The 11,917-nt window shown below is 52.1% G+C and overlaps 1 protein-coding gene across 13 annotated transcripts in view; it reads right to left on the reverse strand.

Annotated features, from left to right (window-relative positions):
• Positions 1-2,600, reverse strand: part of LCOR (ligand dependent nuclear receptor corepressor) — a 77,275-nt gene extending 74,675 nt beyond the window's left edge. For 6 of the 13 annotated variants that reach the window (XM_040563105.1, XM_040563110.1, XM_040563108.1 and 3 more), the window contains exon 1: positions 2,376-2,509. Coding sequence is in view for 3 of the 13 variants with exons in the window: in XM_040563097.1 (XP_040419031.1) it covers positions 2,372-2,468 (97 nt within the window). In the remaining 10 variants the exon portion in view is untranslated. Of the gene's footprint in view, positions 1-2,371 lie in introns of all 13 variants that reach the window. The other 7 variants (XM_040563097.1, XM_040563113.1, XM_040563098.1 and 4 more) reach the window with 6 other exon arrangements.
• Positions 2,601-11,917: the final 9,317 nt, after the last annotated feature.

The raw sequence follows: 11,917 nt of genomic DNA on the forward strand, positions 1-11,917 counted from the left end.
GTATTTGGAGCAAGGAGTTAAGATAACAGCATAATTCCTGCTGATATCCTGGACTAGCGCAATAAGCCTTCAATAATTCTGGGAAAAAAAATCAGAAACAAAAATGGGTAACAATTAACACGCTTATACGACCTAACAATTTATGCAAGATTCATACTAGGAGTAGGGCAGGTCCCAAGACCTCATAAAGCTGATCAATTTGAGGTTGAAACTATTTACGACACAGTGCCATCAAGATAAAGAGTCTCATAGCACTGTTAAACTTTGGACTTGATTTTATTAAAAATGTTTTTGTACTTTACCTCCAAAAAATCCCAGTCAACTCTGTGCTTAACAGCGTTCACGGTATCTTTTGTTAAACACACACGCACAGAGGGACTTTCAGAGAGTGAAATCCTTCAGAGACAAAAATTATATCAAATCTAGGTGCGAGGAAGGGATAGAGGAGAGAGCAACCCCCCAGGAGCTGGTTATTTAAATGGCTTTAGGGAGTGGAACGGGGTGTGTATGAACGATGGGGGGAGGGTATTTGTTTTAAGTTCTAGCACTTAGGGTTGCTAAGAACTTTAATAACATAGCGTTTTCCTCCAGTCTGTAGGTAACGCAAACTTCTCTAGCTACCCACGATTTTCCCAAATAGCAGCGTAATGAACAAATAATTCTTGCGTTTCACTCCAGCACAAGATCTCCAACAGCAGCTCTGAAACTGTCATTTTAAACTGTCATTTTTTCCCCCTTCACTCCTCAAGGCTAGGCTCTGAGCAGCAGGACAGCAGCGCTGGAGGATCCCAGGACCCAAGCACAAAGCAGCAGGGACGGAAGGGAAGATGAGATGACACGCTGCAAGTAGGGAGGGCAGAAAGGACTAGAACAGGTGATCCCCAGCAGGCAAGGTAAGAGGAGACATGAAAAGGAGACAGAATTAAAATAAACCCAGCTCACGTAGAGACAGAAGCCGACGAGAGGCTCCTAACAGAGCAAAGCTAGCAGCTAGAATCAGAATTAAACCTCATAAACTGGGTCTAGAAACATCGATAACCAGTTGGAAAGAAAACCCAGCGCCTTCATGTGAAGAGGCCGTTTCTCAGCAATGCACTGCCCTTGAATTGCTTTCTGCTCAAAACAAGCTAATTGCTTGCATTAACCTGGAGTTAACAAGCATCTATCGCACACATCTGCATCACACCAACTAACGCGCTTAGATGTGGCCAGGAACGTACCCAGCAGCACTTACAATTCCTGCTGCCACCGAAAACGGCGTCTTAAATCCCCGGTAACGAACTGGGATGCTGAGCTAACTGACAATAAGAGGTTTAACTCCGCGCACAAGGAACTAAAGTGAATCTGCGAGTGTTATTACCGATTACCTACGCTGAGCAGCCCCCGGCAGCTTATGGCCATATTTGCATATTTAAAAATAAAACGAGGCTTGGGGCTCGATTAGAAGCGCTCGGGAGGCCAGGGGAGGAGAGGCGCAGCGGCGAGGCGTGGGAGATGGCTCGGGAAGTTCGGCCGTGGCTGTTGTCAGACCCATTTTCCTCTCTCCGCGGACACCTACGGAATTCCCGGCCTAGCGCCGGTGCCTGCCGGTATCCCGCCACCCACGGGCGAGGCCTCGGCTTCTCGCTGGGGAGGAAAAAAAAGGGCGAAAGCTCTCGTTTGGCACGGAGAAAGTTAGCGCAGACCGGGGGCCGTCGGCAGGCTTCTTTTTTTTTTTTTTTCCTCCCCCTCTAGAAAAATAAATAACCGCGAGCGCCTCGATGGCGGGGAGCCCTGCGTAACAACAGAGGCGCACAGGAGAGAGGGGAGAGGGGGGGAAAAATGGTAAATAAAGGGAGGAAGAAATTAGAAAGGAAAAAGAAAGCACACATCCTTTCGACCTCCGGCCCCGACCCGCAACTTTCCCGGTGCCGGTGCTCCCCCCGCCGCCCCCCCCACCCCCCCCACCCGCTCGGTGCCGCCTCACGGCGGGCCCGGAGGGGGCCGGGGCCGGGCCCCGGGGCCGGGCGGTGACAGGCGGGCGCGGCCCGGCCGGAACCAAGTTTGAAGGGGCCGCGGGCCGGGCCGGGCCGGGCCGGGCCGGGCGGGGAGGAGCGGGCGAGGCGCTGACAGGGGCCGCACAAAAGGGCAGGACCCCCGGCCGGCTCCCTCCCTCCCGACAAAGGGCGGGGCACGGCCCGGGCCGGGCCTCACGGCGGCGGAGACGGCGGCGGGGGGGGAGAGAGGGGGGGGGGGGGGGGGGGGGGGGGGGGGGGGGGGTCCCGCAGGCCGCGGCCCCGGCGGAGCCTCCCCGGTGGAGCCTCCCCCGCCGAGCCGCCGCCACCTCCGGGGGCACCGGGCCCGGCCTCCCCGTCGCGCCGCCGTCCCTCACCTACACAGTGAATGAGCTTGTGTCGCCACGAATCGAGCTGGTGGCGGACGCCGCGCCTCTCGATGGAGCACTGCTGCCGCCCGCACGGGCTCGCCATCTTCTGGGCGGCGGGGCCGGGGGCGGGGGTTGGGGGTGGGGGCGGCGGCGGCGGCGGGCACGGCCGTGAGAGGGGGGGGGGGGCAGGGACGGGAAGGAAGGGCCGCGCGCCCGCGCCGCGCCACGCCCACCCGGCCCCGCAGCGCCCGCCCCGCCCCGCCCCGCCCCGCCCCGCCCCGCCGAGCCGCGCCACGCAGGCGCCGCCCGCCCCGCTCCGCCCCGCCGCCCGCCTCCGGGCGCCGCGCGCATGCGCGCCGCTGCCAGCTCGCCCGCCCGCCTGGCTGTGGGGGGGGGGGGGGGGGCTGCGTGAGGTGGTTGGGGGAGAGCTGAGGGGGTCGATGCTCCCCACCCCAACAGGGGTTGTTGTCTGGGGGGGGATGTTCTGCCCTGAGGGGTCTTTGTGCCCTCAGGGGGCATCTCACACCTCAGGGGACATCCCACCCTGAGGGGTCTCTGTTCCCTCAGGGGACATCTCACTCCTGAGGGGACGTCACACCCGTGCAGGGTCTCTGTTCCCTGAGGGGACGTCTCACACCTCAGGGGACATCCCACCCGGAGGGGACATCTCACTTCTGAGGGGACATCACACCCTGAGGGGACATCTCACACACCTCAGGGGACATCCCACCCTGAGGGGTCTCTGTTCCCTGAGGGGACATCTCACACCTCAGGGGTCACTGTTCCCTCAGGGGACATCGCCCCCCCCCCAAGAGGACATCCCACCCCTGAGGGGTCTCTGTTCCCTCAGGGGCATCTCACACCCCAGGGGACATCTCACACACCTCAGGGGACATCCCACCCTGAGGGGTCTTTGTTCCCTGAGGGGACATCTCACACCTCAGGGGACATCCCACCCTGAGGGGACATCTCACTCCTGAGGGGACATCCCACCCTGAGGGGACATCTCACCCCTGAGGGGACATCTCACACACCTCAGGGGACATCCCACCCTGAGGGGTCTCTGTTCCCTGAGAGGATATCTCACCCCTCAGGGGACAGTGGTCCCTGAGGGGACAGTTCACCCATGACAGGTCTGCTCCCTGAGGGGAAACCTCACCCCTGTGGGAACATCTCACCCTGAGGGGTCTCTGTGCCCTGTGGGGACATTTCACCCCTGAGGGTCCACTGTCCCCTGAGGGGACATCTCACCCTGTGAGAGGTCACTGTTCCCTGAAGGGACATCACGCCCTTGAGGGGACATTACACCCCTGAGGGGTCACTGTTTCCTGAGAGGACATCTCACCTCTCAGAGGACATCCCACCCCTGAGGGGTTTCTCAATTTCCTGAGGGGACACATCACCCCTGAGACGTCTCTGTTCCCTGAGGGGTCTCTGTTCCTTAAGGGGATATATCACCCCTGAGGGATCGCTGTTCCCTGAGGGGTCTCCGTTCCTTAAGGGGATATACCACCCCTGAGGGGTGAGACATTTCACCCCTGAGAGGCCATTGTTTGCTGAGGGGACATCTCACCCATGCAGGGTCACTGTTACCTGAGGGGACATCCCACCCGCGAGGGGATATATCACCCCTGAGGGATCTCTGTTCCCTGAGGGGACATGTCACCCCTGAGAGGTCACTGTTCCCTGAGGGGACATAACACCCCTGAGGGGACATCTCACCTCTGAGGGGAAATCCCACCCCCAGCGGCCACACGCTTTTCTGCCAAGAGCTGAAATCTCCTCATCTGCTCTGAGGTGTACTTACAAAGGCTGGGCCCGCTGGTGGCCATGGTTAACACGAGATGTCACTTGGCTGCGACTGGCAGAGGCCTGCCGGTACCGCAGTCACGGCTCCCTGCCAGAACTACCGCCTGTATTTTAGCAGTGCCTGTCCACCCTTTAGCCTTGAACCCGAAGATAAAGACCTGCCCCAGCCTGGCCGCAGGCACTGTAGGGGGCTGATGATAGAATAACACAATTTCTGATGGCACGTGGTTGCAGTGTAGAGATCAGGGGAAGGAACAGAGCTGCTTGGCGCCCATGTGGCGCTGTGCAGCCAGGCTCCGACATGCCGGCCAGCCAGCCCACCTCACGCTGACAGGAGGAAAACAGCAGCACCAGCTCCCTGCACGCTTGGGGCATGAGCTCAGAAAGGTGAAATATCTCAGCCCAGACCCTTCCCCAAGTCTGCGGTAGAACCAGGAGCTGCTGCTGCCTGCCCTCCTTTCACACGGGAGGAAACACCTCCCCTGTATTACATGGGTAAAGCAGGCGGGAGGGATTTGTAACCACAACTTTCCAGCAGACGTTCTCCTTCCTCTGCTGTCAAGTAGAAATACAGTTGGGTAAGCAGCAAGGCCAGAGATGAAACCCAGGAGTCACGACCTGCATTCCCACACCCCAACCACCGGCATCATTACCCTCCCTCCTGTGACCTTGCCAAGCTGCACGCAATTAGGGACTTTGAAAGGCAGAGGGGTCAGAGCCGGCTGTATGGAAATGTGGTAGCAGGATGATGTCCCAGATGAGATATTTCCTGTGGAGACGTAGAAGTGTTTGTGCCACTATTCAGGGGCGATTGCATCTGAGATATGCCGGCTGTCCTATCCCAGAACTCCAAGTGGCAGAGAACCGTGTCACGGTGCACATGGGCAGGAGAGAAGGAGACCGGGACAGCTTGGGCTGGCTTGTCCAGCCAAAGGAAAGCAAAAACGAGATGTGGTTGCTCCACCAGCTTGAGTGGGGAAAGGAAGTAAATCCCAAGGAAGGGACAGTGCTGTCTGAAGCTAAATAGTAGCGTAATGACAGATCAGCTCTTAATATACGTGTGCAGAAATTTAGGGGATGGTTTCCAACCCATAGGAGGGAAAACTTTCGGCTCATGTCCTTGCAGCTGCAGAGTGAGGAGAGGCTGGCTGGGCCTGCTCTGGGGGGCTGCAGGACTGCCATTTGGAGCCCCTCGTCTTTGCATCGTACGCGTGGTGCAGTCTGGTCTCGGGGCTCTGAGCTTCAGGCAGTGGCTGTTGTTGTGTGGGCCGTGACTGCAGGAGGGTATTTTAAAATACCAGCACAGGGCTGTGGTTATCTGACACAACCCCAGTGTGCTCGTCCAGTTGTTCCTGGCAGAACTGCAACAGGAGTTTTAGGGCGAGACCTCCCAACAAGCAGAAAGGAGCCATATCCCTGGAGAAGCTGCTCAAGAGGCCAACGGCTGCCGGCCTCGCATCTTATCAGTCCAGATACGCCAGGCTTAGTGCCTGCCCGCTGCATTCTTCACAAGAGCCTTCCTGCAAATTCTTCCTCACCAACTGTCTCTTGCTTTGATGCCTGCAAAACAAACGTGGTGGTGGAGAGCTCACTGGCAGCATGGTCACTGGCCATCAAGCTGTCACGGTCTCCTTGTTTCTTCTGCCCTCAGATCACATCCCTGCTGTGACAGGCAACTGGGTCATACGATGCTGGTCTTAGATTTATCAGTCTCCACTTGAGAGATTGATTTCTTGCAAGCAAGTCTGGGTTCTTACTCCCACCATCTCCTTTCCCAAGGCTGCCCCACATTTCCCTCCCCAGCAGCCAGTTCCCCAGCCCGCCCACACAGTGCTGGAGTTCTCTGCTGACCAGCTTTTCTCCCCTGCCCTCCCCTAGCACAGTTCCACACACAGCCTCCACGTGGCCCTCCCTTTCCTAGCGTGGACAAGACAAATTTCCATAGTTCCTCCTTCTGTGACGGTTGGGCTCCTGCCCAGAAGGTACTAGCAGTCCTTCGGTGCATCTGATCAGCTTTGAGCATACTTTTCTTGAGCAAGCACGAACAGAATCACGTACACTTTTCACAAAGCGCGCCTGCCCTCTGGAGAAAGCACCTCGCCTGAGAGTGCCTGAAAGTCACATCCTCTGACTTTGACTCATGAGCCTCGGTGGCTTTAACCGTTTCAGTTGTGCCTTGCAGCTAGCTCGCTGCCCTGCCTGTGGCTGGAGGTGAGCACTCCCACGGCGGAGCTAGCAGGAAGGAAGCGTGTGCTGGCTGATCACATCTCTCTGTGGTTATAGTATCTCTAATCTTGACCCTCGGCTTTTATTAATAGAGAGTCGCAGTTTTGTTCTCTGTCTCTCTCTTTTATTTTTATTTTTTGGTCTAGGAAGAAAGGATTGCAATGTTTAGATGGCAAACTCTTAGAGATAGCCCCAGGTTTCTATTCTGCGCTGGTGCAGCACTTACCAAAAAGCATTTGATCTGCTACTGGGGCACGTTAAAGCTGTGGTCAAACATTCGGTAAGCGAGTCAGAGGTTGAACTTGTTTTCAAAACCCTGCTGTTCCCCAGCGCTAATCACAGACTGCTAGTGTGAAAAATACCAACAGTTTGGTTTTCTAACCCACTGCCAAAGAGGAAGAGGATGAGGAAAGCATGAACTACAGAGCTAGAGGAAGGGAATGGTCCTGTAACCTAAAAAATGGTTTCGTTCCATAGGACTCCAGTGGAGAAAGGCAAACAGAGGGTAAAAGTCCACTTCAAAAAGAGGCAGCGACATCTGGAATTGCTAGCCAAAAGTTTTGTGCTCAGAAGGATGGAGAAGGGTGTGAAGAACAGCAGGACTGGCCTTGGGACAGCCAGCCAAAGTGATGGCAACGTGGCAAAACAGTCACAAACATAGCAGGCAGATCTGACTTGATCCCGAAGTTAGCTGGATGGCGTCTGATACACCAGAGCCTGTACGATGCTGCCAGAGACCTCCGGACAGTTTTGTTCTAGCGAAAGTGGATGCACGGTTGTTTTGGTGCATCGTCCCAGCAGCCCTTCCTCTGCTTGCTCCCGCAGATGTCTCAGCACAAAATCCCAAGCTGGGCCGGGGCTCCAGCCTCCCCCCGCTCCCCGCCAGACATGGGACGCACTGCAGTAGGAGCGTTGTTTTTCCCCTGTTTCATGGTGGTTCCCCTTTGATGTTAATTGTTTGCAGGCAAAGCTTAGTGGAGAGCGTAGCTGTTCTCTGGTTCATCTGCTGGTTACTACTGAGCTGCCCAGACCAGTGGAGAAAATGCTTTGATGTTAATGAGCTGCAGACAATTTCACTTAACACCGAGCAGGGCCTGGCATCTCCGAGGTAAAACTTTCAAGGCAGATGCTACAGCAAGTCTCTCCAACATCCGTTTCGCCATAGGAACAGAAAACACACAGAAAGGCATTAGAGCAGAAACCTGTCTTCTCACCAGGCCTTGCACCACACCTGGTATTCTTACAGCCCCAGAGGTGATGGAAAGAAGGAGAAATAAAAAAAATGGCCCCACGAAACGCCAATGTGATTACGGGATTTAGTGGGAACAGGACTTATCACACGCACTTTCCTAAGCTGCCTGCCTCTCTGGTCCTGCAGCCTGAATACACAGAAATGGACAAAGGGTTTGGGCTACAAACTGCTGATTTGCAAAAGTCTGGCTGCTGCGTGGCTCGCAGCAACCCCGTACTGAAAGTAGCACCTTCTCCATCAGCGCAGCACGTCTCTGAATGAAACGGGCCAGCTGCAACGAAGTGAGATTTGCACAGGCAGTCTTGAAATATCCTCTTACATTAATGGATATCCCAGTGAAACACTTCTCTCTAGACCTGCACAGGCAGCACACAGCCAAGTGCATGCAAACCTGCAGGTTAGTAACGGGGTCCTGCAGCAGGAGCCAAGCCTTTAGAGCAGGTGATGGTGAGGGGCAAAGATGAGCACTTGGATGTGATGCAGCTTCCCCAGTTTCAGAGAGTCGTGTGCCCTCACTAGGGCAGCACCTCATGAGCTTGAGGAGAAGCTGGATTAGAGCTCCTGCTGCAGAGAGCTGGTCTGGGAAGCAGCGAGAGGCGAGGGAGAAATCTGCCTGGTGGAAACGTGGGTACCTCAGCTTCAGGAAGGTAGCATCAAATCCCAAGTACGAAGACCAGCGAGAAAAAAAGACACAAATTCAGTTTTGTAGCCCTCTGTCAGTCATCAGCAAAGCATATATACCACATCATGCAAACTCTGCCTCCAACCACACAGCAGAAGGTTTTGACTGAAGAAGCAAGTGGCCCGGTCCTCTGGGGAGCCCTCAGGCAAGCAGAACCGAACGCAGGCTATGCCTTGTCAAATGGAGCAACAAATGAGACCTCACTGAAGGTTAAGGAGAAACATACCTTGTTCCGAGCGACTTGGCTTAATTCCAATATATTGCCTTTGTTAAATGATTTATAGTAATGAGAGAGAGACACTATCTTCTCAGTTTTCTCGCCAGGACAGGATAGTTCCCTGCAGCAAACTTTGGATCACAGAGGTAAAACAATGCAAGCCAAGACTCAGTGCTTGTCCCAGCCCCGTTCCAGGGAGGATCTCACACAAATGTGTGTATTCCATCCTACACTAAAATAAAGTGTTAGAAGGTTTTTGGTGGTGGTGGTAGTGTGTGTGTGCATGGTGGTGTTCGTGTGCGTCTGTTTTTGATGCTGTTATTTTTACCTGGAATTTAAAAAAAAAAAAAAAGAAATGTGAAATCGTAGAGGAGGCTGTGATCACGAGCCAAAGAGAGAACACTGCAGTTTGGAAAGTCTAACCGAGTCTATGGGAAGGAAAATTAACCTTTGGCAAGACATTCAGCATTTGCTATGCAGCAAAAGTCACTCCTGAAAGTCAGTCCATCCCTGCAAAGCTTATGGGCCATGCCTCGACACCATGGATCCAGCCAAACATCCAGCATGGCGCACGAGACGAGACTGGCAGTCGAGAGGCAGTAATGCTGAGGACAGCAGAGAAAGGAAGGGAAGGGAAATATTGGGATTTACACTGCTGTGCAGTAGTCTGCAGAACACCATGGAGTGCACACGGGGTGGATAAAGAGGGCCGCAATGAGATCTCTATTTCTGAGAGTTTATTGTCACGCATAATAGCAGCTTCACTACAGAAAGGAGAGAGATTATTATTAGAGAGATCTTCACTGAGTTTAGGATGGAATTTAGTACACAAGACAATATGTTGTCAGTAATTGTAATACTAGCATAAATAGAAAGGAATAGATTTGGAAGGGGGACAGGAGTAATGTTGGGTTTACAGCGGGCAGTTTATTGCCATTAAAGGAACAGGAAATCTGGAGGGTGGACTAGAAAACATCACCTTTGTAACAAAAGGAAGGGCTCATGCAGCAAGGTGAACACTAGGTCAGCTTGTAACTGTTTCTAGGGGATAAGTGAACATTCACCTGAAACCAGAACAGAGCTGGAAGTGCTCAGCTGTCTGCAGCAAAAAATACTTGAGATAGTTCTTTTGTCTTTAAGCAGAGAGTAAAAGTAGTAACGCTATACCTCCAAAAGTCTCAGAATGGGGTTTAAAAAAAAAAAAAAAAAAACAAGAATGAGGATATTGTAGGAAGATAATAGATAAAACCCCTTCATTTACACACAGATGCTCCCAAAATCCAGACAAATATATACAAAACTCTCAAGATGAGAGTTTGTGATGAATACAATACTGAATATTTTTCCATGCTGGATGACTCTGCAGGGTTTTGCAAGTACCCTTAATGAAACAAAGCACGGGATCACAAGATACCTTCTCTTCAGGCTGTTGATGGGGCTGTATCCAGTACCCACAATGATCCAAAGAAAAGCAGACCCAGTTCAGTTCTGTGCTCCTTGCTCCAATACCTCTGTATGCACACACTAAGCACATCTTCTCTGCATATTTCTTCCCACATAAGACAGCACACAGCTGGTCATACGTGTGATGGACGAGCCTATAAATGCCAGAGGGACAGGAGACAACAAAACATTTACTCAACCAAGCACACAGGTAGCTCACAGGAAGGCTTGGAGCATCCTAGGAGAGACCCAAGGGGAACAGAAAGTTGCATCTCACAAGCTTTCTGCACCAGCAAACTGACAAAGATGCACCAAAAGGATAGATGTAAAGCATTTGGGAACTTCAAGTTGCTCGTGGAAGAGGCCCCAGACCTGATATACTGCAACGACAAAGGCAGCACTCAAGAGCATCTTCAGACATTGGTGCCATGTCTCGTGTCCCATCACTGCCATGTTCAAAACTACCCTCGATGTGAAATGTATTCCTTGTGTTTGTTGTCACTGCGAAGGTGTGAGGAAGGTGCTGGAGGCTCTGTGACAAATACTAATTGCGATGGCACTTGCTCAAGAACGCTAAAGCAATTCAGGTATGAAATCACTGAATTATCTGATGCGGTGTGCAGCCTACTGCTTAAGCAGGCCTTGGTCATCAAGAAGCGAGAAGTGGCAAATGAAGTAAATAGAGACCAAGGAAGTGAGGGCATGATTTCCATACCTATCAACCTGGCAAGAATGGGTATGGGTATATAAAGTGAATGTCTTCATACACAGTAAGCTGATCTTAACCAGTAACGATCATAAAATGCTTCTTGCCATTGCCAAAGATGGGGAGAGGGCATACAGCTGGAAAGTCTCTTTGCCTTTCTCCAAGGTGATGGAAGTTTTATTTTCAGTAACAAAGGTAGATTCAGCAAACTGAAACAGGGACTGGTTGGAGGAAGACAGTTTCATACAGGAAAGCCCAGAGCTAGACATTGAACATGTGAATTCTATTTTTAAAAAGCAACAACATCAGAAAAAAGAAAAAAAAACAACACAAGTCAGCGTAAGATCTTGACACGTTTCAGGAGATTGCAAAAACAGCAGCTCAAGGCACGAAACCACAGAAAATGATTCAGGCTACCAGGACACCATTTGCCCAGGTTCCAGAAAAAAAAGGAAGAAAAAAAAAAGTAATCTGGGATTTTGTTTAAACTACCAGAGAGCCTCTACGCATTGATATGCGTCTAAGTAATACCAAGCACACACTATTGACTACCTGATTAGGCCGGTGGAATGAAATACAGTTGGAGGACTTAGAGAGGTTGTCAGGGGAGAAAACATAATAATAACGGGAGATATTACCCCCATGTAGACTGGGTGGATGCCATGTCAAAGAATGATGCAAAGACTGTATTTTTAGCCATCAACAGTTCTTAGAATGACCACTCAGAGGAGCCAAGTGGAGAATGAACTCCTGAGTTAGTCATGAGGCGTGCACTGGGGGGAAGAGTCTGACATGGAAGAGTGAACGGTAACTTTGTCGTAATGAACACAATGTGCTCAAATTCATTACTGCAGAGAGGAAAAGGCAAGAAAAAAAGTACACTGCAGTGCGATGTAACTTCAAAAAGGGAGAGGAGTACACCCTTCTTCAAAAGGGAACAAGTATAAACTTCAGGAAAGTAATTAAGAATTTGAAAGCAGCTGATGAAGGGACAAAGTGCTTGCGAGCGACACTGAGTCCCTGTGTTTAAAGCTTTAAATATGCCGTCAGTCAAAATATGCTAACCAAAAAAAATCTCCAAATATGGCACAGTCAAACAGCTCAGCAAGGACGACATTGAGAAGTAAAAAGACATCCTTCAAGAAGTCTGTCATGGCCAAAGATAAAGCACAGAAAATCCCAAATTCTGACAAGTTAAAAAAAAATGAACCACCACA

The sequence above is a fragment of the Cygnus olor genome, chromosome 7 (assembly GCF_009769625.2).
Source record: "Cygnus olor isolate bCygOlo1 chromosome 7, bCygOlo1.pri.v2, whole genome shotgun sequence".
NCBI classification, from domain to species: domain Eukaryota; kingdom Metazoa; phylum Chordata; class Aves; order Anseriformes; family Anatidae; genus Cygnus; species Cygnus olor.